This window comes from Lepidochelys kempii, chromosome 4 (genome assembly GCF_965140265.1).
Source record: "Lepidochelys kempii isolate rLepKem1 chromosome 4, rLepKem1.hap2, whole genome shotgun sequence".
Lineage (NCBI taxonomy): Eukaryota > Metazoa > Chordata > Testudines > Cheloniidae > Lepidochelys > Lepidochelys kempii.
Window position 1 is genome coordinate 15,073,539 of NC_133259.1, and position 25,028 is coordinate 15,098,566.

At 41.3% G+C, this 25,028-nt stretch overlaps 1 protein-coding gene across 2 annotated transcripts in view; it reads right to left on the reverse strand.

The window, feature by feature from the left end:
* ANTXR2 (ANTXR cell adhesion molecule 2) overlaps window positions 1-25,028 on the reverse strand; it is a 172,451-nt gene that overhangs the window by 53,765 nt on the left and 93,658 nt on the right. For both annotated transcript variants that reach the window (XM_073340477.1, XM_073340476.1), the window contains 2 exons: window positions 20,377-20,544; window positions 16,444-16,524 (listed from right to left, as the gene is read on the reverse strand). In XM_073340477.1, coding sequence (XP_073196578.1) covers window positions 16,444-16,524; window positions 20,377-20,544 — 249 coding nt within the window. The remainder of the gene's footprint in view (window positions 1-16,443; window positions 16,525-20,376; window positions 20,545-25,028) is intronic.

Genomic DNA, 25,028 nt, shown 5'->3' on the forward strand with positions numbered 1-25,028 from the left:
ACCAAAGAGATGGGAGGTTTTACAGAGTGTCCCCCTCCCCCACACACATAGTATTTACCTCTCAGGCAAAAACTGATCAGTTTGCTTTTATTCAGCTGGTAAATTTTTAATTGGCAGGATCTTAAATTGTAATACAGAAAACACCATTATTTCATGTTTGGTAGCTTTATGCTGTTCAGTGGTTTGGGGCTGACCCTCAAAAGTGCTCAGCAGCTGCAATTCCCTTGATCCGCTCAGAGTTAGGTCCCCGGAGAACTGATGCAGAACTATAAATCTTTGCGGTGGAAGCTGGGCATGAAAGCAGACAAATGAGTTGCAGGGGGGAATCAAACCCTGGGATTTTGTTTTCAGTGCCTTTCATATGTGTATAACCAACTCCACCGGGGCCAACGGAGGTGTACCAACCCAGGATTTTCAGGGTTAAAACCATGAGCCTTTAATGCTTGAGCTCACGGACTAAGTCCCATACCTGGCAGCTGCAGCTGACTCGTTCATCGGTGATGTGGATCAGCCACTAGAAGGAGACACTGAACTACACTCCCTTTGTGCAGGTTGTATGTGTACACAATTGTGTGTGCACGTTAGTATCTGACAGACAGGTGGCTATCGAGCCAAGTGCGCAGGCAAACCATGGATTTGTTCTCGCTAAACATGCATACATTTGCATGAACGTGCGTCACAAAACTTGATGAAAATCAGGCCATTTATTTTTTTTTTTTAATGTCAAGGGTGTGGGGATCAGAGGATAGAACCACAGTATCAGCACTGGGCCAATTCTATCACCTTTACTCTTTTTGAGTAGTACCTTACTCCCTGAATGGTTCCTTTGCAATTAAATGTGAGAAAGTATTTCTCCCATTGTGTTCATTGGCTCCTTTTAAAGAAAAGCCGTGAGATCAAAAGATTCTGAGATCAACAGCCTTCACATAACCATAAATCAATAGCATACTGCCTCTTTAAAATCTTCCATTGCAACGTTTGTTACTAATTTTTACATGAGGACGAGGGGGACACAACATATTTAGTTGCCGTCAGACCCTTAATAAAACGCACCATCAAGTTCATTAGTCACATATGATCTCTGTCCATCTGCTTAGGTGCATTCATGTCACATTATCAAAAGCAACTGATGTCTACTAATGATGCTTGGCTGCTAGACACAACTTCGAATATCAATATGAAAATAGTTGCACAAATAGAAGGTCATTTCCATTAACTGCCTGAGATGTGAAGTGGCTACTAGCAAACAGAAACATTCATCTGTGGAATCAAATAAAATAACCTGCAAGTATTTCCGGCTAAAGAGGAACCAAAATATTAGTCAGAGACTCAAGCTGGCCAATGAACTCAATACTATCATGATAATAACTAATGCCCTCTGAATTACTGATGGGCATGGTGAGTGTGAGTGACAAGGAAGGCAGGCACCGGGAGATAAAAGCAAGTGTTCCTGAAATTATTATGTGCCCCAAAGCACAGAGTCCATTTATTTTAGTAAGTTTCAGTTTTTAGCTTTGAGGTACAGGATACTTTGGTTTAGAGACCTGTTATAATGTGTTATGTTGACGGAGGTCGGGTTTGCTAGGAAAGACAAACCGTCAGGACTAAATTCTCATATGGGACTGAGAAGCATGTTTTGTTAACATCTAATCCGTCCGTGTGCCAGCTCTAGGATCTTGAAGAGATTGTTGGGGCCAGGGCAGAAGGGGACGCGAAAGAGCTTGGTGGCCCATGGATCCACTCAGGAGCACATACAAATGGACTTCCTGCCACCATCACTCCTTTCCCCATGCAACGCTCCATGTATTACTACCCTTTTCCTTTCCCATTGTACAGGCCTCAGAGGAGCCGTCATAATCCCCACAGAGCTGCTGCGGAAGGAGGAAGCTAAGTACCTCAGAACTACTAACATCACGGGCCTTTGTAAGTAGCGATAGCTGGGAAGTCAGGAGAGAAGGATCTCTGTGTCCTTACCCATCACCTATGGATTGCATGGGGGGAGGGAGGGGGATGCAGGGAAAGATGTGCTGAGCGAAGCTCTGTCCCTCTCCCAGGCAGCTGGAAGGGCACTGTCAGAGGCACACAAACCCTCTGCAGAGGACTGTTAACCACAGAGACCCGCTACCAGCTACCCACAGTGAAGGTGATTCTTCTCAGGCTACACAAACTCATTGAGGCCACGGCCACAGATCTCCAGCCAGTGCCACGCCTCCGTGCATTACATAATTTGATCTTTCGGACATTAGAAACACTGAGATGAAAGCTGGACTCAGGCCTTAGTCGGGCAAAACACCATTGACTGAATTGATTTGGACCGAGTAAAAAAAGAATACAAGGCTTGAACAGGGAAGCGTACCAATTCAGGAAATCACTTAAACACATTCTTAACTCCCTCAGACGTCCCATTGGAGCTGAGTAAGGATGGTCTTAAGCATGTATTTAAGTGTCTTCCTAACCATGCCTGAATAAGAATGTGTACAGTAATAAGTAATGAAAATACTCGGATACGGACTCTGAACACAGCACACATTCACGTGACCATGTATTTTGGTTTTCTGTAGATCAGAATCTAACTGTCCTTTGTTGCAACTTCACAAAGACAATGATGCCATATCCACTAGTTGGGGCACTGATGCTGGGATTTCCAATGGAGCTTAAGGGAGACAGCCTGGAGTTCAACTCCCCACTGAATTTCAATGGTTGCCTAACTCCATCAGGTTCTTATGAAAACCTCAACCTTAAAACATCAACGAACATTCCTTTGGGATCATTTTCTAAAAAGTTCCTAAAAGATATCTGCCCATCATTTTACAACCCTTCCAACTTTTTGCAGGTTTTATGTTGTACTATAACACAACATAAAATACTCTCATCTCCTTTGGCACAGCGTAATATAAAATTATCTATTGCTACCTTGTATTTCCTACCTGCATTTACCCTTTTCTGATCGTTCAGTAATATTTGCATCTAGCAAGGAATTTTATATTTAAAAAGGTTAAAATGTATTCTATTGTTTCCAGTGGAGGGAACTGTCACTAGCAGATCCCAAGAAATAGCTAAAAATTCTATACCTCTTAAATAATAGTCAAATTGATGTAAATTATAGGCCTTGTGTTAGTAAATAATAAAAATATGATAACATTATGGAAGAGAAACGTAGAGCGAAATGTACATCTATGTGGATCAAAAGGAAAGTGATTCCAATGTGTGAACCAGAAATATTGAATCCTAGAATACAAGGAATACTATAATAATGAAACCACTATCCTCAGAGCGTTATGTTAAAAACATTTAAAGGCTAGAGGTCAGTCAAACTGTTACTTGTCATCCGGTTAGCTGTCTGACAAAGGCAATTTAATAAAGACAGCGTGTTTAGCTATTTTAAATTAAAGTGATTGATTTTCATTTAGCATTTGTCCACCAGAGTTAGTAGAAGTTGCAAAATTCATTTCAGAATGACCCAAAAGGATTAGAGCCATATATACTTAGTGACAGAAAGCAGCATTAATACACTATTATCTGTAATTGAATTAATTTTTAAACCTATGTTTAAATTGCAGTAAGGTTAAGACATAAACCATCGAAAGGCAGCACATTCAGTGTTGAAATGTTTAGGCTGACAACACTCCATTGTGTCACACTGTTGGGCAAAAACAATAAATAATAGCACAACGTTCTGAGTTATGGGATGACAGCTTGAACGTAAAACCCTACTGGGTTTTGACATTTTATGCCACAATCATATATTGTTTTATTATATAGCAATTTCCCTTTTCACAAAAACAAACTAAACCAAACCAAAAAGCCCTTACCATCCCTGGTAGATTTAAGAGAGAGATTTTCTGAGGGAGTCCCAAAAATGAATTCTTAAGCTGTTAGTACAGAGTGCTAATAAATCACCTGTTTAATTTTTTGCTAATTCTCAATGAATCCATAGCTCATTATGGACTATGGGCATGCAGACGTTAATCTGTAAAAATAAGAACATCATTTTGAATCACAGTAGCGGAATAAAAAGAAGTGATGAATTTCACTTTTTTTTTTTAAACTGTCCACCTGCAACATACAACCACCATGTACATTTGTTTGTAGGTTACCTCCCATCCCCAACTGTTTGTCCATTTGTGCCTGATCCTGAAAAGAACTGGGCATAATCTATTGAACTCAATGAGCTTGGTCCTGCTCGCATTCAAGACAATGAATCTTCACCCCTCTTTCTGCCCCTCCCCCCCCCACAGCCATTAATTTTAATGGTTCAGGATTAATCCCAATGGGACTATTCGTGTGCCTAAAATTACTGATCTGCAACTCTCTGCAGGGCTGGGTCCATAGACTGTAAACTCTTCAAGGGAGGGAATATCTTCTCTTCTGTGTTTACACAGTGCTCGGCACAGTCCCAATGTAAGGAACCGTAGTATTATTTAGCATTAACAGTAATAATACTTTCAACGGTATGCATACGTCAAAACAGCATGTCCAGGTGAAGATCTCATATGCCAAGTCTCACCAAACATTTTATCACACTGTTGGCAACTGCTAAAATATATTTTATTACGGACATTTCTGATATTTAAAAACTTTTATTTTCTGTCCCATACAGGTCTTATCCTAGGAGGAAGAATGGTAGCTAAAGCTGATGGGCTGGGAACAGAGTTTAAATGTAATTTTCTCCTGCTACATTCATTGAAGTTGATGGGACTAACCACCTGCTTAGAATCAAAAACATGAATAAATATTTTGCTGAATCAGTGCCGTAATTGTCTCTCTTTTTTTTTTTTGCCAGGGCACTAGGGCTTGACACAATGCCCAATTAATAAGGGAATCTTGAACCACACCCTTTCCTTTCCCACTGCTTTGTCAAACCATGTCCCATCCCAAATACACTGCATTTGCTGACCAACAAATTTCTAGCATCCTGTTGCTTGTTGGCACAAAGTACTTGTGGATCCATATGCAGTCCTAGTTGCTAAGATGCCATCAGATCGTCTGATTCTCTTAATTGTCCCTATGCCAGGGCTGTGTTGAAGGGTTTGGGGAACCTCCTCTTCCAGGTGTGTTGAGAAATGTCCCATCCCACTACTTCCAGTGCAATTATTTGAGCATGAAAGCTGAAAACTGCTTTGTGTGTTAATTCCATCAAATAAAGCTAGGTCATTAAAACGTTCACAGAAAGTGAAAACAAAAGGGGCGACATCATGACCAAAGCATATTCATATTTAAATCTGAGTGAATGTTTGTAAAAAACCATCATTGAGTTCTGGTGTCTACTTTTCTTACAGCATCATTGCAAAGGTTTTCATCTTCTACTTCATATGTCTGGCCCATGAATATTGTCTTCACTTTGTGACTAAAGGGGAAGAGACAGGCTGTAAGCAAGGGGTAGAGGTGCTACAGCCATTTTATCCAAGGTAGTGAGAAAGTGAAAGAAATCATGCCCTACTTGGAGATCGAACTGTGAGTAGCTGCACTCCCAATCTCACCTTCCACCAACCAGTGAGGAGGATTTCCTGGGCTCACTAACAAAAGCAGATATAGATCACCTATGGCACAGCAACTGGATGATGGCATGATAAGACCGCCTGGCGCGCTCATCAACAAACAGGGATTCTCCTGGCTCGCCAAAGCAGGAAGTACACGAACTGCAGTGGAGGGTAACATGGTTCACCAGAAGAAGGCCGCATCAGTTCACAGCTCAGTTTGGACACGAAGGACCTTCAGCCTGGAGACATTTCTAACGTGGTCTGAATCTAAATGAAACCCAAATGCTGAGACTTCATAACAGCACTTTCTCCTCTTGCCTAATTTATATGCTCAATCCCTAATTTAATATTTCCTCTGGTGTACAGTATTTTGGTAAAGATGAAAACAACATTACTGAAATTTATTACTGTTGCCCTAACCAGGACTGTACCAGGATGTACTGTTATTTGTCTATCTATCCTAACTGTCCTACAGTAACTTGTTAAAAAAAAAGTGAAGGATTGAATATTAGGAACATAAGAACAGCCATATTGGGTCAGGCCAAAGGTCTATCTAGCCTAGTATCCTGTTTTCTGACAGTGGCCAATGCCAGGTGCCCCAGAGGGAATGAACCGAACAGGTAAATATTAGCTCAAAGACATTAAGAAAGATGCAAATGAAAACATTTCTGTTTGAAATATGTATGGGTGTCTGTTTACCTACAGATACAGATGGATATGAGCTTCTCTTTGGTGAAATACAGGGATTTATACATCTACACATAAGATAGATATTTATATAAATCCCCATACTTCATAAAAGAGCAACAGAGGCCCATAGACATATGCACAGGTACATCTATCTATCTATCTATAGATATACATATATCATTCAGAAATATGGGTGTGTATCAATATCATATTTCACAAAAAACTCCTGATGCTTATATACATATTTACAGACAAATACATCTCTCTCTCTCTCTCTCTGTACACACACATACATATTTCATACAGAAATACGATATGTGTATGTATATGTGCAATATAGCCATATTTCACAAAGGAGCATCTGATGCTCATGTGTAGACAGTGTGTTAAGGCTCTTCCTAATTAATAACCTTAATTAAAACCTCTTGGCAATCAATTAAGATTAATGACAGAAGTCATTCTCTATCCCCCTATGCCCCCATCTCGGGCTGTGAAAACCCCAGGTCGTGAAACTTTAATCCTGTTATCTGCTGCCTTCTCCATCTGAAAAGCCTACAGATTAACACAGCCGCCATTATCGAATTTACAACCAGCCGCTTGGACAGCTGCCCTACTTTCAGCAGTTAATGGAAAAGGAACTAATCTGGTTAAGAGCGTAGGACTAGTTCATAAATCTGGGCGCACAAGACAGTTAAAGCTGTCACGTCTCTTCTGGAGAGTAGCAACTGAATTAAACTGTCAGCTTTCTACTTGCTGTTTCTTGAGGGTAGTCAGCCCTTCCGTAAACTGGACTAATGAGATACTCAGCATTAACATAAACCACGTCAGTCCCCACAGTACATAATAGCTGTGCAGGAGTTGGGGTTTGCATTTTATGATTGAGCTTGGTTAGATATGTACTGCATGCTCTTCAATCCTGGAAGACTGATTAAATATAACTGTTCTGTTTCCATCTACTTCCATACAAAGGTGTTTTAAAGAAATCAAATAAGCAAATGTGAATTTTTTTAAAAACAAACAAATTATTGGAAAAACCAAATTGAAAATAAAATGTTCATTTCTTCATATAGCTCAACCTTATAAAAAAAAAAAACACCACTGTCATGCTCTTCATGGCAGCTGAGACAGCAAGTGACAGCTGTAACTGTAACCAATTCACACTGCACCCAGAAAAGATTGACTTTATCTTCCTTAATAGGCATTATCCCTATGCATTCCGCACAGCAAGCGTGGCCCTGATACTCATCAAGCTCTATGTGCTAAATGGCCTAAAATGCTCAGCTTCCCCATAGTGGTTTGTAAACTAATGAAGACAGCAAGAATGGCTCTGGCTCCACACTTTGTGGTAGCATGGCAACTCTAGGCCAATTAAAAATAAAAAACTTAACGCATTCAGAGGACACATCTCATGCTGTGGGAGGAAAGCATCTTTGAGACCTTTGTGTGTTTTAAGATGTAACTCGCTGTACTCTTAATAAAAGCTATAAAAGCCTATCTACGGTGGTTACGTGTAAAAGTCCACTCTGATTTCAAAGGCCTGCCCAAGGACTGTTCCAGCAGGATTCCCCATTTTTATTGTATGGGCTCACCAGACAAACATTTCAAAACTGTAGTGACCATCAAAATGTACACGTCTCTTTATTTCAGGTCAATTTTTCAGCCTACTCTTCCAGATGACTCCTAAATGCTGATTTTAAGCACAGATGCAGTAATCATCAGTAAAATGACAGGATATGCCAACAGTTATCATGTAGCTGTGTTTGAAATGACTCAGTTTCCTGCAAGTTAAAGAAATAACTAGTGTTCATTAACAAATGTTGGCTTTTAATAGAGACCACTGCATTAAAAGCACCTATCACATCCTTCATTGACTGACAGCTGAGAAATTATGATCCTTATATTCCCAGAATGATGTATTATAGGCCAATCTCACAAGGGTCCTTTTTCCTGATGCTGATTTTAGTGGGAGAGGTGGACACTCAGCACCTGATAGGACTGGAGCCTCTAGGCTACAATATTTTTAAAAACTGCTACGGGGCAATACAATTTACACTGCTGCCGAGTTCTCTGCTGAGAAACTGTTACTGTTTAGATGCACCAGTTACTGAACGTTGCCTCCCCGAAAATAAAACATAACCCTAAACAGATGACACATGTCAACAACTAATAATCCATAATGACGCCTAGCTCATAGTTAGCATTTTCAATCTATTGTTCGCGAAGTGCTTTGCAAAGGAGGGAAGTATTGTTATTTCCACTTTACAGATGGGGGACTGAGGTACAGAGAGGTGATGTGACTTGTCTAAAGGCATGGGCCAGGAAAGGAACCCTGAATTCTAGTCCTGTGCCTTACACACTATTTTAGATTTGACCACAGCTTCAGAATTTAAATCGGAAATACTAGGGGAGTTTCAGAAGAATGCACTAAGCTAGTTTTACTTCCACTTTCTTGAAACATTTCCTTCCACTTTCCTGAGAACTGAACAGGAGCACCTAGAGATTTTTAAATGAGCTTCTAGTCTGCTGAAATTTCAGAAAAAGCTTAGGCCCAAATTTTGCTCTTCAGTCTGCATGCACGGCTCCCACTAAAAAATGTGAGAGCCTTAAACTGTGATATTTTGCCAGAGGGTCCCCAAATTGACAGAAAACATGTACAGGAAAGCGATGCATTTTCACCCCACGCATATCATTCTTTTTGCACTCCCATGCCAATACAGAGATTCCAGAAATTCAAAATACATATAGACTTTGTTAAATACAGAAAGGAATATTTAAAATTCTTTTTAAAATCTCACTTTTTAAACATAATCCTTTCCATGTTTCACGAAATCAAATCAGATCTCCACCTTATGTAAAAATCAGTGGCAGAGCCATCCTGGGCTTCAAAATGCCCGTTGAATTCAATGGGGCAGGATCTGACCCTCTGTCAGTATCACATCTGAAAATGCTGCTGGGCTTGGTTTGATGTAGAAGAAAAAAAATAATCTGCGTAAACTATTTTTTTAAATTACTCAGGAAACAATAACAATTTTCTGACGACGATTACACTGTTCTTTTAATCTTTGTGAGCTCATCTACATGACGCATAACATTTTGAATTGTAACCATGTAAAAATAATACAAGCCAAACCCAAACAGCCAAACTCTTATTTTGTATACCGATGTCATAAAAATAGTCAAGATGTTTAATTTTTTTAAAAGACAAGAATAAAGTAACAAGCCTGCTGCTTCCAACCCTTGTTCCTGGTTTGAATCCCTCAATACTAACAGAAATATTCATGAGTGAATCAAGAAAATACCCTCTTCCCTGAAAAACTAGGCTTGTAATGGGAACGCAGGCAGACTCAGTGGCACCCCTGTAATGTATGATGATGGACTGGCTGTAGGCCCATGAAGTTACATCATCATGTGGAACAATCCGTTATGATACTAGTAGGCACTGAATATTCATTAATGAGTTACTAAAATTAGTGCATCTAGGACTAATAGGAGCCTAGACCAGAGCCTGCAGCTTACTATACCATACAGAGGAAAAAACATCCTGATATTTGCTGAACGTGAAGATAGTGGAACGCCAATGCAAGTACATATATACACGCACACAACCATACACCAGAGTAACAATGTGCAGGCAGTTGCTGTTACCTTGCGGAGTTGCCGTGGGCTGAGTGGAAGAAAGGACTCTTTTTTTACTGGCATGGAGATAGGTTTCTTGGGGAGGAACTGCTTCCCCTAACACCCTGACCACCTTTGAAGGGGAATAATTGGTTTCTTGGCCACTCCCCTCACCTGGCTAATAGTTCCACGTCAGAGTTGTCAGCAGAGAATTGTCGTAGGGTGCACAGTCTTTTTAAATTTCCACAACACCACTTGCTGTGAGTCAACCACAGCTCCCAGACTTCAGGGAGGCACGACACATACACGCAGCCTCTTCAACAGCATCTGCCACAGCCTTGTGGTAAGCTTCTGGGGGCCGAATTCGGAGGTGGCGTAAGTGGCGCAGAAGGCGCCTATGGGTCAATTGGCAGAGCTAAGAGTAAATTGGTCTACTTACTTCCATCATTTCCACTGGCTTATACCAATCAAGGTGCAACTTATATTGCCACTTACTTATATTGCCACTCCGAATTTGTCCTTGTGAAGTCCTCGCTGGGGTGGGGAGAGAGTAAGAAGCTCACAAAACCCTTACAAGTCCACCTTTGAGTGAGGACAACCCCTCAGGATATGAAGAGGCCTCTGAGACCATACAGTCCAACTTGACTACACAGGTCTACTTAGGCTCCATGCCACAAACACACCAGGACCGGGCTCTGACCCTAATACACAAATATCCTATAGTGAAATATGATGATCCTTAAAGAATTCCAAATGCAAACACAAGCCTCTCTCTACAGCAAGTTTACTCAAAATAATACTCTCCAATTTATTATCTTAAAACTCTGCAGAAACTAAAAGTCCTGGTCAAAATAGTCACACATTTTAAGGCAGGTTTAATGTAGGACTCAAGTACACTGTGGCATGCAGCTTCCAAAGATGCTATAACTTATGGTAATCGGCCGCATCAGAAGAAATGATCCATCCAGCTAAATACAATTTTTATATGTGTAAATATAACTGGTAAACGTAATCATCTGACATTTCAAATTTATTTTAAAATGAATCATCTTGCTAACTTTCTCTGCCTCTCATGTTTCAATAAGAGATTGAAGGGGAGGAAAACAGTGATGTATATTGCCTGCAAAAAATCTGTGATTAGTCTGGCTCAAAATCATGGGGTTTCTCTTATACAAGATACACTTATAGCCCAATCTTACTAACACTAGCTACCCTACGATCAGTTTTTAAGCCAAAAATCTCTATAAATACCAAAGGGGATTTCTGCTCAAAAATTGATGGCACAATCTTCTGACTAATTACTACTTAGAATTTGCTTCCTGTAACAACCACAATTTGCTACGTGATAAACAAGTGCAAAGGGAGGTAAAGTCCCTGCCCCATGGAGCATATACTTGAAAAAGTGTTTCAATGGAACTGCTCATAGCAGTAAAGCTAGGTTACTTTAACAGTTTTTCTATGGACTATGATTTATTTGCTTGGATAGTTGCTTACAAAATAATGCTATCATGAAAAAAATACATTAGCAGCCATATTGGTATTACTTCTTTAGCTTTTATCATGTATTCTTGTTCTATGCAATTTGCATGCACATTACCTTTTATTATAAAAAAATCACTTTTTTAAAGAGGGTGAAAGTATCATACGTTCTAGGACATACTGTACTATTGTTTTTTTAAGAAGAATTCCCCAATAAAAGTAACGGCTTTCATCAAGCCCATCAATAGTATTATTTATTTATTTTACATACATTTTTATGCCCCGATCCTGCAAACATTATGCATATGGTTGCTCAATCATAAGCACATGAATAAACCCATTGAGTTCAATGGAACTATTCACATACCTAGAGTTATTCATGAGCACAAGAAGTGTTTGCAGGCTCAGAAGCTCAATGAGTATCAAATTTTGCAAATCAGCACGGTCATTTGGAGCATTTGAAAACGAACAATTTTATTTTGCCTTTTTAAAAAAACAAACAAACTTAGAACAATTTAGACCTTGTTTAGCCACAGTGCAAACCTGTGCCGAGTTTCTTGTCAGATGCAATAATGAAGCCCACAAAACAGGAGTTTCACAACAGAGACAATGGCAGACATCCCCCCTTTACAACGGTGCTACGAGGCGTCTCTGTTACAGAATACAAACTCAGCTCTGCTGTGTGGCTGAGAGTATGGAGATGTGGTCTGAAGGTTAACATAACCTCAATTAAAGCCAAGACACTTTTCTGACAGTTAACTGGTTTATGGAGCAACCCCAAAAGTATTGAAGTATGAATGCATGGTAATGCATCATTTATAAATTACCTTGTTAGTGCACAGAACAAAACAGGGCTTTGAAAACAAAACAAACTCCAGCTGCGGACTCTAGCCTGTTTGATGGAACCCCTTCAAAAGAGTCCATGGCTTAATGGAGGCTGTTTACATGGGGACTTCGATCTGTACCTGCTGTCCCCTGTCACTCCCTGGAAACTTGGCAGCAGATGTTGCCGCGTTAAGTTGTCTCTGAAGTGGCTCTCTGCCCTCGTTTCCCCACCACAACAGAGTCAAACTATATTAGATCTCTTTATTTGTGCCTGAGGCATGTTTGGGAGCGCAGCTGTGTCCACCCCCACTCTACCTTTAGTGTTTCAGCCCCCCAGGCGGCAAATGTGAGACCAAAACTGTTCTGCCACTCTTAACTACATCTGCTGACAATCCAGCAGCCTCACTGCAGGCTGGTGAGGACCTGTGTCTATGCTCTAAACAGATGTCGGCGACAACCTGCTAGCTCACACCTGGACAAGCTTCCCTAACCTTGTGGATTGCCAGTTGAAAAATTTATGACTCTAAGGAGTTCCATCCACAAATCAAAGCCTCTTGATTTGACTGTGTGCGGCCCTCAAACTGGGCCACCCTCGGCATTAGCTGGCTTGTAGGAAAGAGAAGAAGCGTGGAGGGTGCAGGGAGGGAGTGGGATGGAGAAGAAAGCTCTCTCTGCTTTGATACTTCATGCCTAAACTTGAATTACGTGATCAAGGACTTGAATTCAGCAGTGAATTCTCCTGCAAATGAGAACTACCAGGTTTCTAAGCAATAAAAGAAAAACATTTGTTTGGCCTGCTATTTAGCATGACAGTGCTTCCAGTATGTGTGTGAGAGAGAGTTGGTTTGTTTACTGACTTGAACTCACAAGAGGTATACAGTGCAGATATGCACTGAACAATCTATGAATAAATAAAAGGATTTTTTTTTCCGGGGTATAAAACATGTGGATAGCCAGACAGAAGTTGTGTTCTTATGTTGCCACGGGTCATACCCCAAGGACAAAGACTTCATCCAGCATTATAAATTCTACCCCTCTCTCAGTCAATTGAAATTCAGCCAGATCTTTTCCTCTCTCTCATTCTCTCTCTCTCTCTCTCTCTCTCTCTCTCTCTTTCTTGTAAAGGAAGACACTGGTCACTGCCTTCTCAAGTTCATACAAAATAGAAGTCTCATTTCCTGTTGGTTCAAAAATTTGTTTTCTTATTTCTATGGCAGCAGCACTTTACAAAAGTCCCGTTTTTACACCTGCAAAACCACTTTGGCGGCAAAATTACTCATAATTTTCAGCCTGTTCAGTTACTATTTTATCAGTGCCTCTATTCTCATACTGCATTTAGAATAATAGAATATCAGGGTTGGAAGGGACCTCAGGAGGTCATCTAGTCCAACCCCCGCTCAAAGCAGGACCAATCCCCAATTTTTGCCCCAGATCCCTAAATGGCCCCCTCAGGGATTGAACTTGCAACCTTGGGTTTAGCAGGCCAGTGCTCAAACCACTGAGCTATCCCTCCCCCACCTCTCAAACCTGTCAAACTGTCCGGTTTTGTATATGGCACATACGTTTGCCATGTGGATCTACTATACCTAACCGGATTTCCAACACACTAACAGTAACAATCTTGCAACCACAGTAAATCTATTGAAAATGTTCATATACAAAGCTGTACATTGTTATAAAAAGGATATCCCCACCTCCTACTCTCCTCTCTCACATTTTATTCCTTCCACCACCACTCTCTGCCTCCATTCCAGCAAAATCTTGCCATTTTTCCATTTAGAATAGTTCCAAAATCCATCCTATACCATCCATTTTTATGAGGAAAAAAAAAGATTAAAAAAAAAAATTGGTCCACGCCCTGGCCTTTGAATGCAGCACCCTCTTGCTTCTGACCTCCCTAATTTTCACATTGCACCCTTCTAGTGTACACTATATATCACCTCCAGCATCACCATCAGGTCCTGCACTTCCTTCTCTACCACATTCATCCTCACCTTCAATGCACTGCAGAGCTCTGGCCCTACACCTTGGGGCAGACCCTTCTCTGGTGCAGAATTTATGCCAGGTTCATAGTTAACCTTTGCTGTAATGAGTAATGTAGACAGCAAAGTCCCGGCATGAGGACCTCTCAGCTTTATTTCCCTGTAAAGTGTCACGCATCCATGCCCCTGTACAATTTTTAATGTAGAGATATTTCTAAGGTGCTCCTTGAATTAGAGCAAGTCTTGTCCTATGCACCTGTGCAGAAAGTAAGAGGACATAAGCCTCTCCCCTTTTCTCCCCTTTGCGAACTACCTGCCTTACAAGTGGCAGTGCAGGGAAGAGTGGGGCCTCTTGGGGCTCCTGCTTCCTGTGACACACAGAAAGGCAGGCAGAGGTAGGGAGTGCGCAGAACCTTGACTCCATTCCACTCCCATTTTGTGCCAGTCAGTGAACTAAACCAGAACAAAATGGCTAGGGTGACCAGATGTCCCGGTTTTATAGAGACAGTCCCGGAATTTGGGGCTTTGTCTTGTATAGGCACCTATTACCCATCCCAATTTTTCACACTTGCTATCTGATCATCTGCTGCTGGTTAAGGCCTGGAGCAGATTATTTCCCCTCTGGAACAAGGAAGGAAGCAGGGACTGAACCTGGTCTGCTTCTGGAACAGTATCAGTGCACACTACTCTTTACTCAAGGATAGTGATACATCCCCAAAGTATCTTGAGGAACAGTACCTAATAATATCAGTAATAGTGCCTACTGATAACAATGCATAATAAATGGGCTTGTATTAAACAACAGGCAGGTTGCACATTTGTATTCTGCATCAAGGACATGTATTAAAAAAGTTTTAGATAAGTTTCCAAAAAGCCCTAATTTTGCTATATATAAAATCAATTTCTGAATGAGAGTTCTACTAAGTCAGTGAACAGATAAACTGTTTTAAAATTATGGCAAATTAAAGTTAAAAGAAAGGAGATATGGAATTAATGGAGAAAAACATACTTGCACTGTCAGCTTGTATTGCTGCTTACATGATAAAAGGATATTTATTTTCTTGAAAGGGAGAATATTTCTAGAGTATAGCGTTTCTGTGCCAAATTCTGCCCATGTCTGAATGAGTGGGTCCACGGATTTCAATGGATTAGCAAATCTGCATTTGTGCTGGCAGAGCTCCAAGGGGGGTATGCTTTGGTCAGTAAGTGGAAGATGTCATAAAAAACGTGCACTGAGTATCCTCTAACAGGTGCATTGGAGCAACTTTACTGAGTATAAGTTATTGTTGCATTTAGCTGGAATAACCTGTTCTAAGTCTCCTCCTCGGATTTCTAGCCAATAAGGAGTATAATGGCTCAATGAAATATTAAATATCTTAAAGATAAGTCACAGATCCCAACATAAAAAGACATCAGATGGATTTGTGACACTCTCTTTAGGACATGGAGACCAGAAATCAATCACCCACACGACAAGTTTGGGGAGTGTTGCTATTAATGGAGTTGCACCATCTCCCCCCCACACCACCCATTTAAGACAGACAAGAGACTTACAGCATTCTTCATTTTAATTAACTGCTTCAGGACACCAAGGGTCTGCAGCATGTTTTGGCTGGTGATGCATCTCTTTAATGGCACTACTTTTAAATGATTGTTTGTTTCTCTGTTCATCAGTTTGTTTTGGCTTTAGAATCAAAGAGTTAAGAACATGAAGACTGTTCTTCTAACCAGTCTACAGAGACACAATATATGAAATACAAAAGCACTTTATTAAGAATATCCTGTTGCCTCAGTAGGAGTTTTCTGGATGGTGCCATAGAATCATAGAATCATAGAATATCAGGGTTGGAAGGGACCCCAGAAGGTCATCTAGTCCAACCCCCTGCTCAAAGCAGGACCAATTCCCAGTTAAATCATCCCAGCCAGGGCTTTGTCAAGCCTGACCTTAAAAACCTCTAAGGAAGGAGATTCTACCACCTCCCTAGGTAACGCATTCCAGTGTTTCACCACCCTCTTAGTGAAAAAGTTTTTCCTAATATCCAATCTAAACCTCCCCCACTGCAACTTGAGACCATTACTCCTCGTTCTGTCATCTGCTGCCATTGAGAACAGTCTAGAGCCATCCTCTTATGCCCCTGTCATGATCTGACCTGCTGAATTACAAATCTTACAGTTTCCATCCTTAAAATGAAGACACTAATACTATAAAGTGATTGTACAACTTGGTTTAGCTAAGAGGAGTGCATTATCAATGTTCATTCTTATTTATGCCTAGAGGCTTAATTTAATAAATACACCAGGGGGTGTTATGAAATAGAACCAACTCCCTCTCTCCCTCCACCACCACTAAATGCACACACACACACACAAACCTCATCTCCTTGCTGTGGTCGCATCAAAGATACCCTGTCATACTGCCGTCGCAACAGAGCCCACAGTGCGTCAAGTCGACCCTGTAACAATAGAGCAGGTTGATTTTGAGCATTACAGTGTATATCAATTAACAGGGACATATTTAAATTGAGATAGCTGCTGTCCTGTGTTGTCTTCCAGGGAGCTTATTTAGCCATGGACTTTTCTACGTGCAGAGTTGTTCAGGTTTAACTTAAGGTATGATTTTAAACATGTGTAGTTAAGTGGGTGCAGCAATCTGTGTGGACACTTTAATTTTGGTTTAAGTCCTGATTAGTTCAGTTTAGATGAACCAAATAGGAAAAAGTTTAAGCTAAACTGAAATAAGCCCCCTTAAACCAAAATAAGATTGCCCACCCAGAATTTGCTTCGGTCTAATGACACTGGTGCAAGTCTGTGTGCAGACAATCCCCTAATACCAGTGAATGACGAGTGCTGCTTAAGTGGGACAGTATAAGCATAAATCCTAATTAATGGGAACAAACTGAGCCCGGGACAAATGATTAAGTGGTGGCTCCACTACACAGAGGGGGGATCGATCTAAGTTACGCAACTTCAGCTACTTGAATAACGTAGCTGAAGTCGACGTACTTAGAACTACTCACTGAGGTGTCTTCACGAGGGTGAGTCGACTGCTGCCGCTCCCCCGTTGACTCCTCCTGCGCCTCTCGCGGCGCTGGAGTACAAGAGTCGATGGGAGAATGCTTGGGGGTTGATTTATCGCGTCTAGACTAGACGCAATAAATCAACCCCTGCTGGATCGATCGCTGCCTGCCGAACCAGCGGGTAGTATAGACATACCCGAAGTGTCAAATGAGTGGGAAATTCTAAGGCCTGGTTTACACTAGGAAATTAGGTTGCTGTAACTATATTGCTCAGGAGTACAAAAAATCCACACCCCTGAATGACGCAGTTAAACCGACCTAACCCCCAGTGTAGACAGCACTAGGTTGATGGGAGAATTTTCCCATCAACACAGCTACTGCCTCTCAGGGAAGTGGAGTACCTACGCCAATGGGAGAACTCCCTCCTGTTGGCGTAGGTGGCATCTTCACTGAAGTGCTACAGCAGCACAGCGCTTTAAATGTAGACAAGCCCTAAGCTATGGGCTTTTCCAATATAAGGGCTTGTCTACATGGGAGTTATACTACTGTGAGGTAAGGTATGAATTTAAAGCATTACACCGGTATCACTTGCCATATGGACACTTTTATTCCATAATGAGAGTGCCTATTTCCAGTTTAGTTTATGTCACTTTGGAAGTAGTTTAAACTAAACCAGAGAAAAACAATATTATTCTAGAATAAGAGTTCCTACACGGTGAGTTACACCAGTATAACCATAGTGGCTTAACTATACTGGTATAATTATATATAACCTCCTGTGTAGACAAGCCCTAAGACTGTGACCTCATCTATACACAGAGTTGCACTAGTTGAACTAAAGATGGGATTATAAACTGATTTACGGTAAACCCAACTTCTGTTTGTAGGCAGGCCTTAAAAGAAAAAACATGATAATCTAACAAAGATAAACTGCTTTTTGTTTATGTATTTTTATGCATTATTTTATTCAGATGACCTTTTTCTTTAGTCTTCTTTATTAAACAGCTTTTTACTTAACTGAGAGTGATGCTAAACAGGCCGTTCACCAGGTCCCTGGAGAGCTATACCCGCTCTTCAATGGTCCAGTCCTGCAAGGCGCTGAGCACCCTCAGCTCCCATTGCCCAGCTCCTTGATGGTTCGAGCCCCAGTTGCATTGTTGACTGCAAGGTACCTGAACCCCTTGTATGTCTATTTGCTATTATAAATTATTAATTTTTATTTATTATTATTATTCACCAGGTTACATGACCTGGTCAGATGATATTTTGCAGGATTGACTAGCCATTTGTATGGTTTATTTCTCTGTTTGCTAACTGCAGCTGACCCATTTAAAAAGTATGTTCTGTTTCAAGTGAAATTACCAGTTTCAAAAATGTTCCCCATTTGCGTACCAGCAATAACTAGAAAGGCAGATGAGTCTTTCAAAATGAAAGAAAAGTTTTAAGTCTGATGCTCTGCAACAAAAATGGGTAGCTATCAACCTGCCTGACTTGTCCATGAACTCTCTTACATAGTACAGTAGGTTTGGGTACTTGGATTTTTTTTTTCTGAAAAGGTAATTTTCATAGTGTACTAAAAAGAAACTATTGATTGTTTTGCATTGCATTGTTTTTCTGCCCTTTATAGTACTCATGATACAAATGAATCCAAACCATTCTATTTCTTGAGCATTTATGTTTTAAAATATTTAAGTTGTGCAGATTTTACAGAATATGCTTTTCAGTCTATTTAATCCCTAGGAGAATGCGGTACTGAAACGATGCATGCTGAGAACCCTGTGGGGCTGTAATTAAGTCTAGTATCAAGAAAGCTTTGCGTGCCAGTGCCCCGGGGTTAGCATTGGTGAAAAGTTCTGTTTACTTTACAGCCAAAGCATGTTACTATGTAAACCAGAGCATCTAAATTAAATCGCCATGTGACCTGGATGCTTTCTGTCTGGACATTTGCCTATACACACTTTAATCAAAGATGTCCAAAGACTCCTATCCAGCTTTTGAGAAGAAGGTTACTGTTGGGCTGGAGGCGGTTCATGCAGTCTCCAAAGGGAAATCTCTTTATTCAATAATATTACTAGCATCAACCATTTATTTTGCTTTCATTTATTTTAGTCAGGTTTCTGTACTTGACTCTTGTTCTTGTTGACTCTGTGCCTATATTTATTTTTCACTTTTTTTCCCGCAGGAATATCTTGGACGCAGCAAATTGTTTAGAAAAACTATTACAAGCTGTAAACAAACAGCTTTAGATTTTTAATCCATCAGATGACAAATGTATGGTGAAATGAACAGAGCAAACATCAATAAAAGGGGATGATCTGATACTCTTCCGTTGGTAGTACCTTACTGTAAGAGTAGTCCCATTGATTTCAGGACTCATGGTTAAGGCTGTGAGTCTGTCACGGAAGTCATGGATTCCGTGACTTTCTGGGACCCCCATGAAATTCCACAACTACAGCGGCCAGTGTGGCTGACCCCAGGACTGCCCGAGCAACTGGCCCCAAGGACTGCCTGAGCAGCAAATGGAGACGCTGACCCCAAGGATGGCCCAAGCAGCAGCAGCTGGTGGGACTGGTCCTAGGGCCCTCCAGAGCTGCAGTGCCCAGCCCCCCCCTCCAGCCCTCCCCCAGGATGGCCCTGGCCCTGGGGCCTGGAATTTCTGTCGGCAGGCCTGCCTGTGACTAAATCTTAGCCTTACTCATGGTGTAAGGCAGAGATTGGCAACCTTTGGCACGTGGCCCATCAGGGAAAGCTGCTGGTGGGCTGGGCCAATTTGTTTACATGCAGCATTCGCTGGTTCAGCCAATTGCAGCTTCCACTAGCTGTGGTTTGCCGTTCCAGGGCAATGGGGGCTGCGGGAAGCGGCGGTCAACACATCCCTCAGCTCACACTGCTTCCTGCAGCCCCCATTGGCCCGAAGCAGTGAACCGTGGCCAGTGGGAGCTGTGATTGGCTAAACCTGCTGATGCTGCATATGAACAAACCAGCCTGGCCCCACAGCGGCTTTCCCTGACAGGCCGCGTGCCAAAGGTTGCCGATCCCTGGTGTAAGGGATAATTCATTGTGAGTAAGAGTATCAGAATCTGGTGCAGAATAATGAAGTGTAAAATTAAGGGCCACATACTGCCACCTCTACTCCCTCTGAGTAGTACTTTACTCCAAAATAGTTCAATTTACTTGAATGTGATTACTTGAGGAGTAAGGTACTACTCGATATGAGTAAGGGCTGCAAAATGGCCTTTAATATAAAGACACCGCAAAGTGACATTAATTTAAAGATTAAAAGATTACCTTAATTGGAGTATACCACTTTTCCTGAGCAGCTTGTGAGGTAGCCTTGGGTTTAGGAGGTTTCGCTTGAAAGGGCTCTTCTGGTTCGTCTGGGAGTTTCACCACAGCATTTTTGGCTTTTTCTAACCTAGCACCTTCTTCTGTAGACCCCTTATCACCCCAACGAACCTAAACAAAATGAGAATATACGGTATTAATATAGGCATATGTGTACTAAATAATAGGACTGGGTAAAAATATTAATTCCAATTTTTTTATGGGGGAGGGAAAGAGGAAAAAAATTCATGAACATTTTCACTAACATGTCTCGTGATTTTAACCAGCTCTCCTAGATATGTCTTGAAACATAATTTGCTAATTCTCAATATTGGAAAAGTAAAACAAAATATTAAATGAAGGTTGTACCACAGTGGTGGGCAACCTGAGACCAGTTAGGGAAATCTGCTGGCAGGCTGCGAGACAATTAGTTAACATTTGCACAGGTGCCCACAGCTCCCATTGGCTGTGGTTCGCTGTTCCCAGCCAATGGGAGCTGCGGGAAGCAGCGGCCAGCACATCCCTGCGGCCCGCACCACTTCCTGCAACTCCCATTGGCCGGGAACGGCGAAATACGGCCACTGTGCAAATGTAAACAAACTGTTTGGCAGCAGGCCAGCAGATTACCCCGGCAGGCTACAGGTTGCCCACCACTGTTATACCATGTATCAAAAGAAGGCTGTGACACTGGAAATTTGGGAAATCTTTCCTTACTAAAAGGTACAAATCTACTCTAGTTCTGATAACTTGACTTTTCTACTTCAGATAAGTTCGGAGATCTACTTTAAACCTGTCAGCGCAGGACTGGCTATTACCCGTCCTGAACCTCAGACCCATGGTAGCTTTTATGGACAAGAAAGAACTATTTCTTCAACAGTGTTTTTTTAAATGGAAGCTGATTGGAGCTGCTCAGAGGTTTGGAATATTAGCAGTAGTTCTGTGGGAGACAGATAGCGGGCAGGATGCAGATGAAGTGGCCAAATGTGAATGACATATTTATCTCCATCACATTGGATAGAATATATATGTGAATATTTCAAATGGAAAGAAAATCTGTATTATTGCTTATGGTAAGAAAGGCATGTATTTGCATTGTGATATAAAAGTGAACTCAATATGCTGTAAGGATACAGAACAGAAGAAACACTGGCCCCATCAAAGGAAGAAATATGTCTTGGAGGAAAAAAACATGATTTAAACAGTGAGCCAAAGTCTATCACTTACATTAGTGGAACCCCACTGCAGTGAATGCGGTAGTCCAAGCATACGCTAATATGCTTGGACTACTGCAGATGACAGAACGAGGAGTAATGGTCTCAAGTTGCAGTGGGGGAGGTTTAGATTGGATATTAGGAAAAACTTTTTCACTAGGAGGGTGGTGAAACACTGGAATGCGTTACCTAGGGAGGTGGTAGAATCTCCTTCCTTAGAGGTTTTTAAGGTCAGGCTTGACAAAGCCCTGGCTGGGATGATTTAACTGGGAATTGGTCCTGCTTTGAGCAGGGGGTTGGACTAGATGACCTTCTGGGGTCCCTTCCAACCCTGATATTCTATGATTCTATGATTCTATGATAATAACTCACCTGGTAAAATACAGGCTGCTATTTCTTGAGCAGGGGATTACTTTGAACCTTTCTGCTAGGTTACTTAGGGACAAAACAAAACAAAAACAGGGACTCTTCTTACTGCAATATTAGGCTGGGCTTTCATTTCCAAGTAGACCCTATGAGTCATAAAAACATTTCTGTATCTTTCAGTACTTTTACAGTGTTTTTGATGAAGTCGTTAATACATGTTTTAAACACTGTTAAAACCATTTAGTGCTAGATGGTGTATTCCTTATAGAAGAAATGATCTTCCCTTCAGCTTAAAATAGCTTCACTGAGAAGAACCTGAAACTTGTTGAGTCTGACAACCCAGTTTGATAAGAAAACTTAAGTCTGTTGTGGGCTGGGCTTGCCAATGCAGCAACAGAAAACTTTCAGGCAATTCCGAAACACAGAGCTGGGAAGAACTTCTCAGAGTTAGCCAACGGTGGCTAAACTGTGCTGGACTATCATGTAGGAGCAATAGCATTGCCTGGGAAGGCAACTTCTTATCTGACCTTCCTAACAGAGGAAACGAGTTGGTGGCAAAGTGAGAAATGGACATGGTAGAAAATAGGAATGAGAAAAAGGACCCTACGGTGACACAGACGACAACCCCCTGGAAAATGGGAAGAACAGGGGGAACGTCTGTGGTGATGGAAAGGGATTTGGAGCAAAGGCAGAAGTTTGTCTGGGAGAGATGAATTTCAAAATGATGTCAGAACATCCGAGATGTCTGAGGCTGGCTGGAGGGGTGGAAGACAAGGCTACGGAAGTAAATTTGAGAGTCATGAGCTGAGAGGTTGTACCTGAAACTGCTGAAGTGAATGAAGTTGCCTAATGAGAGAGTAGACATAGAAAGAGAAGAGGAGAGGAAAGACGACACACTGTGGGTCACTATAAGATTGTTGCCTTCTTATCTTTTCCTCCTCATCTAAGGAAACAGTAAAGGCGCTGCCTACAGGATTGCAAGAGAATCAGGAGAGAACAGAGGAACAAGAGAAAGTGGAAGAAGACTGAATGACCATATGCACTGAAAACAGCACAGAAACTCAGAGGAATAGAACACAGACTTGACTCTATGACATACAGGGAGGAGGCTGTCAGGACCTTGGTGAGGGCAGGTTCAGTGGCGAAATGAGTTTTTTGACAAGGATAAAAAACATGCTTATCAGCAGAAGAGACAAGAGAGAAGTAGGGGGCCAAACAAGGAGCAAGGGAGGACAGGAAAGGGGGATGGAGCTGAGGAGACAGACCGAGTTAGAGGCAGTAGCACATTCAGTAGCAAAAAGGAGACAGACACTGGAGTCAGAGATCAGACCAGGCTATGGGGAAGCAATGAAGGGGCAGAGCCCTTCCATACAGTATCAACTTTATTTTAGAAAGATTCAGCAGGACACTGGGCAGAGAAAGAACAGTGTTTAAGAAGAGAAGTGACAGTAAAGAAGAGTCAGCAGGGGCTGATGTCACCAAAATAAATCAAGTAGGAGAAACAACGCTTTTTAGAAAGCTCTAAGGGTTTGGTCTTTTTCAATTTTAAATGTTTAAATTAAAAAACTTGCCTATTTTTCCTTAATTTACCCAAGTTTCTAGTAAACTCTGTGTCCCCATTTAATGTCAAGTAAAAAAGAACCCTCCTTCCTAATGTTCCCGGGAGTCACCGTGACCAGCTCACCTTCACTTTTCCTAGAAATCTTTCCTTTTGCCTCCTACCTCCACAATTACACCTACCTGAGTCACCAGACAGACAACATTCAGCCCAGACCCAGTGAAAGGTTTAAGGGTGGATATCTCCTCCCCCAGATGGACTAGAAAGGGGCGATTAATATGATCTGAAAGTCAGGATTCCCCTGCCCTATATTCTGTGCCACTTTGTTCAGTTAACAGTGGCCATTGAATCCCATATTACCAGTCAGAGGTGAAGTCTCACACTCCACTGCCATACATGGCTGTGCAGAGGGAAGGTAACTGAAAGATCAATTCTGCAAGGTGCTGAGTACTCTCAGCTCCCACAGAGGGCAAGAGGGGCTGAGTACCATATAGGAGAGGCCCTAAAAGGGCCTTGACTATGGCTGTACCACGTTTGTGTTTTCAACAATAATTTCAAAAAGATTTCAGCTTTTAGCCCTGTGTCCTGGCCAAAATTCCAGCTATAAATTAAAACATGTCTTGTAACTAAATCCTGTGTTTGAGCTAAGACTTACTGTAATTTATTATGCATGCAATTTAGTGCCAGAAGTGCACTACACAACTCGCAGACCAAGCAAAGAACAGGATCCCAGCTCTGAAGAGCTTGCAATATACTTTGTCCACATGAGCAAGTTGCTCTCCTTTATCTTAAATCAGCTTTTAAACCAATTTAGTTAACTAGGGGAAAAGATGCATGGCACTCTTATTGTCAGTTACTTCCTAACTGACTCAGGCTAAACTGAAATACGCCTGGTTAAAACTGAATTAAGACTGTTCATACAGCTTTTTGCAACAGTTTAAAAATCACAGATGCAACTTTCTTGTTACCAGCACAACCACTGGCCTATTACTGTCTAACTTGAAGATTTCTAAACGTTGTCCTATCATCTATTGAGCTAGATTCTTATATAAGCCCAATCACCATAGCACCTCACTGTCTTACAAACATCAGATAATGACCATAGCCTCACAGAGGTGCTGTAAGAATAGAGAAGCATTATCATCCCCATTTTACAGATGGGGAATTTAGGCAGAGAAGGCCAGATTTTTAAAGGTATTTAGGTACCTAAAGATGCAGATAGGAACCTACATACCTTTAAAAATCTGGTCCACAGTGCTTATTATTAATAAGGTAACATCTGCCCATAGTTGCACACATGGGTATCTGAGATGCAACTGGTTTTTCTCTATACTTCGAACAGTAAATATTGCTGTGTGGTAAATGTAAACTTTTTAATTGCAACTCGTGTGTATTTATGTTAAATTAGGTGTTAGGTTCCTGTTTAATAGGAAAATGCCCCATTTTCAAAATGTTATCATTTAAACTCTGCAACCTTCTTT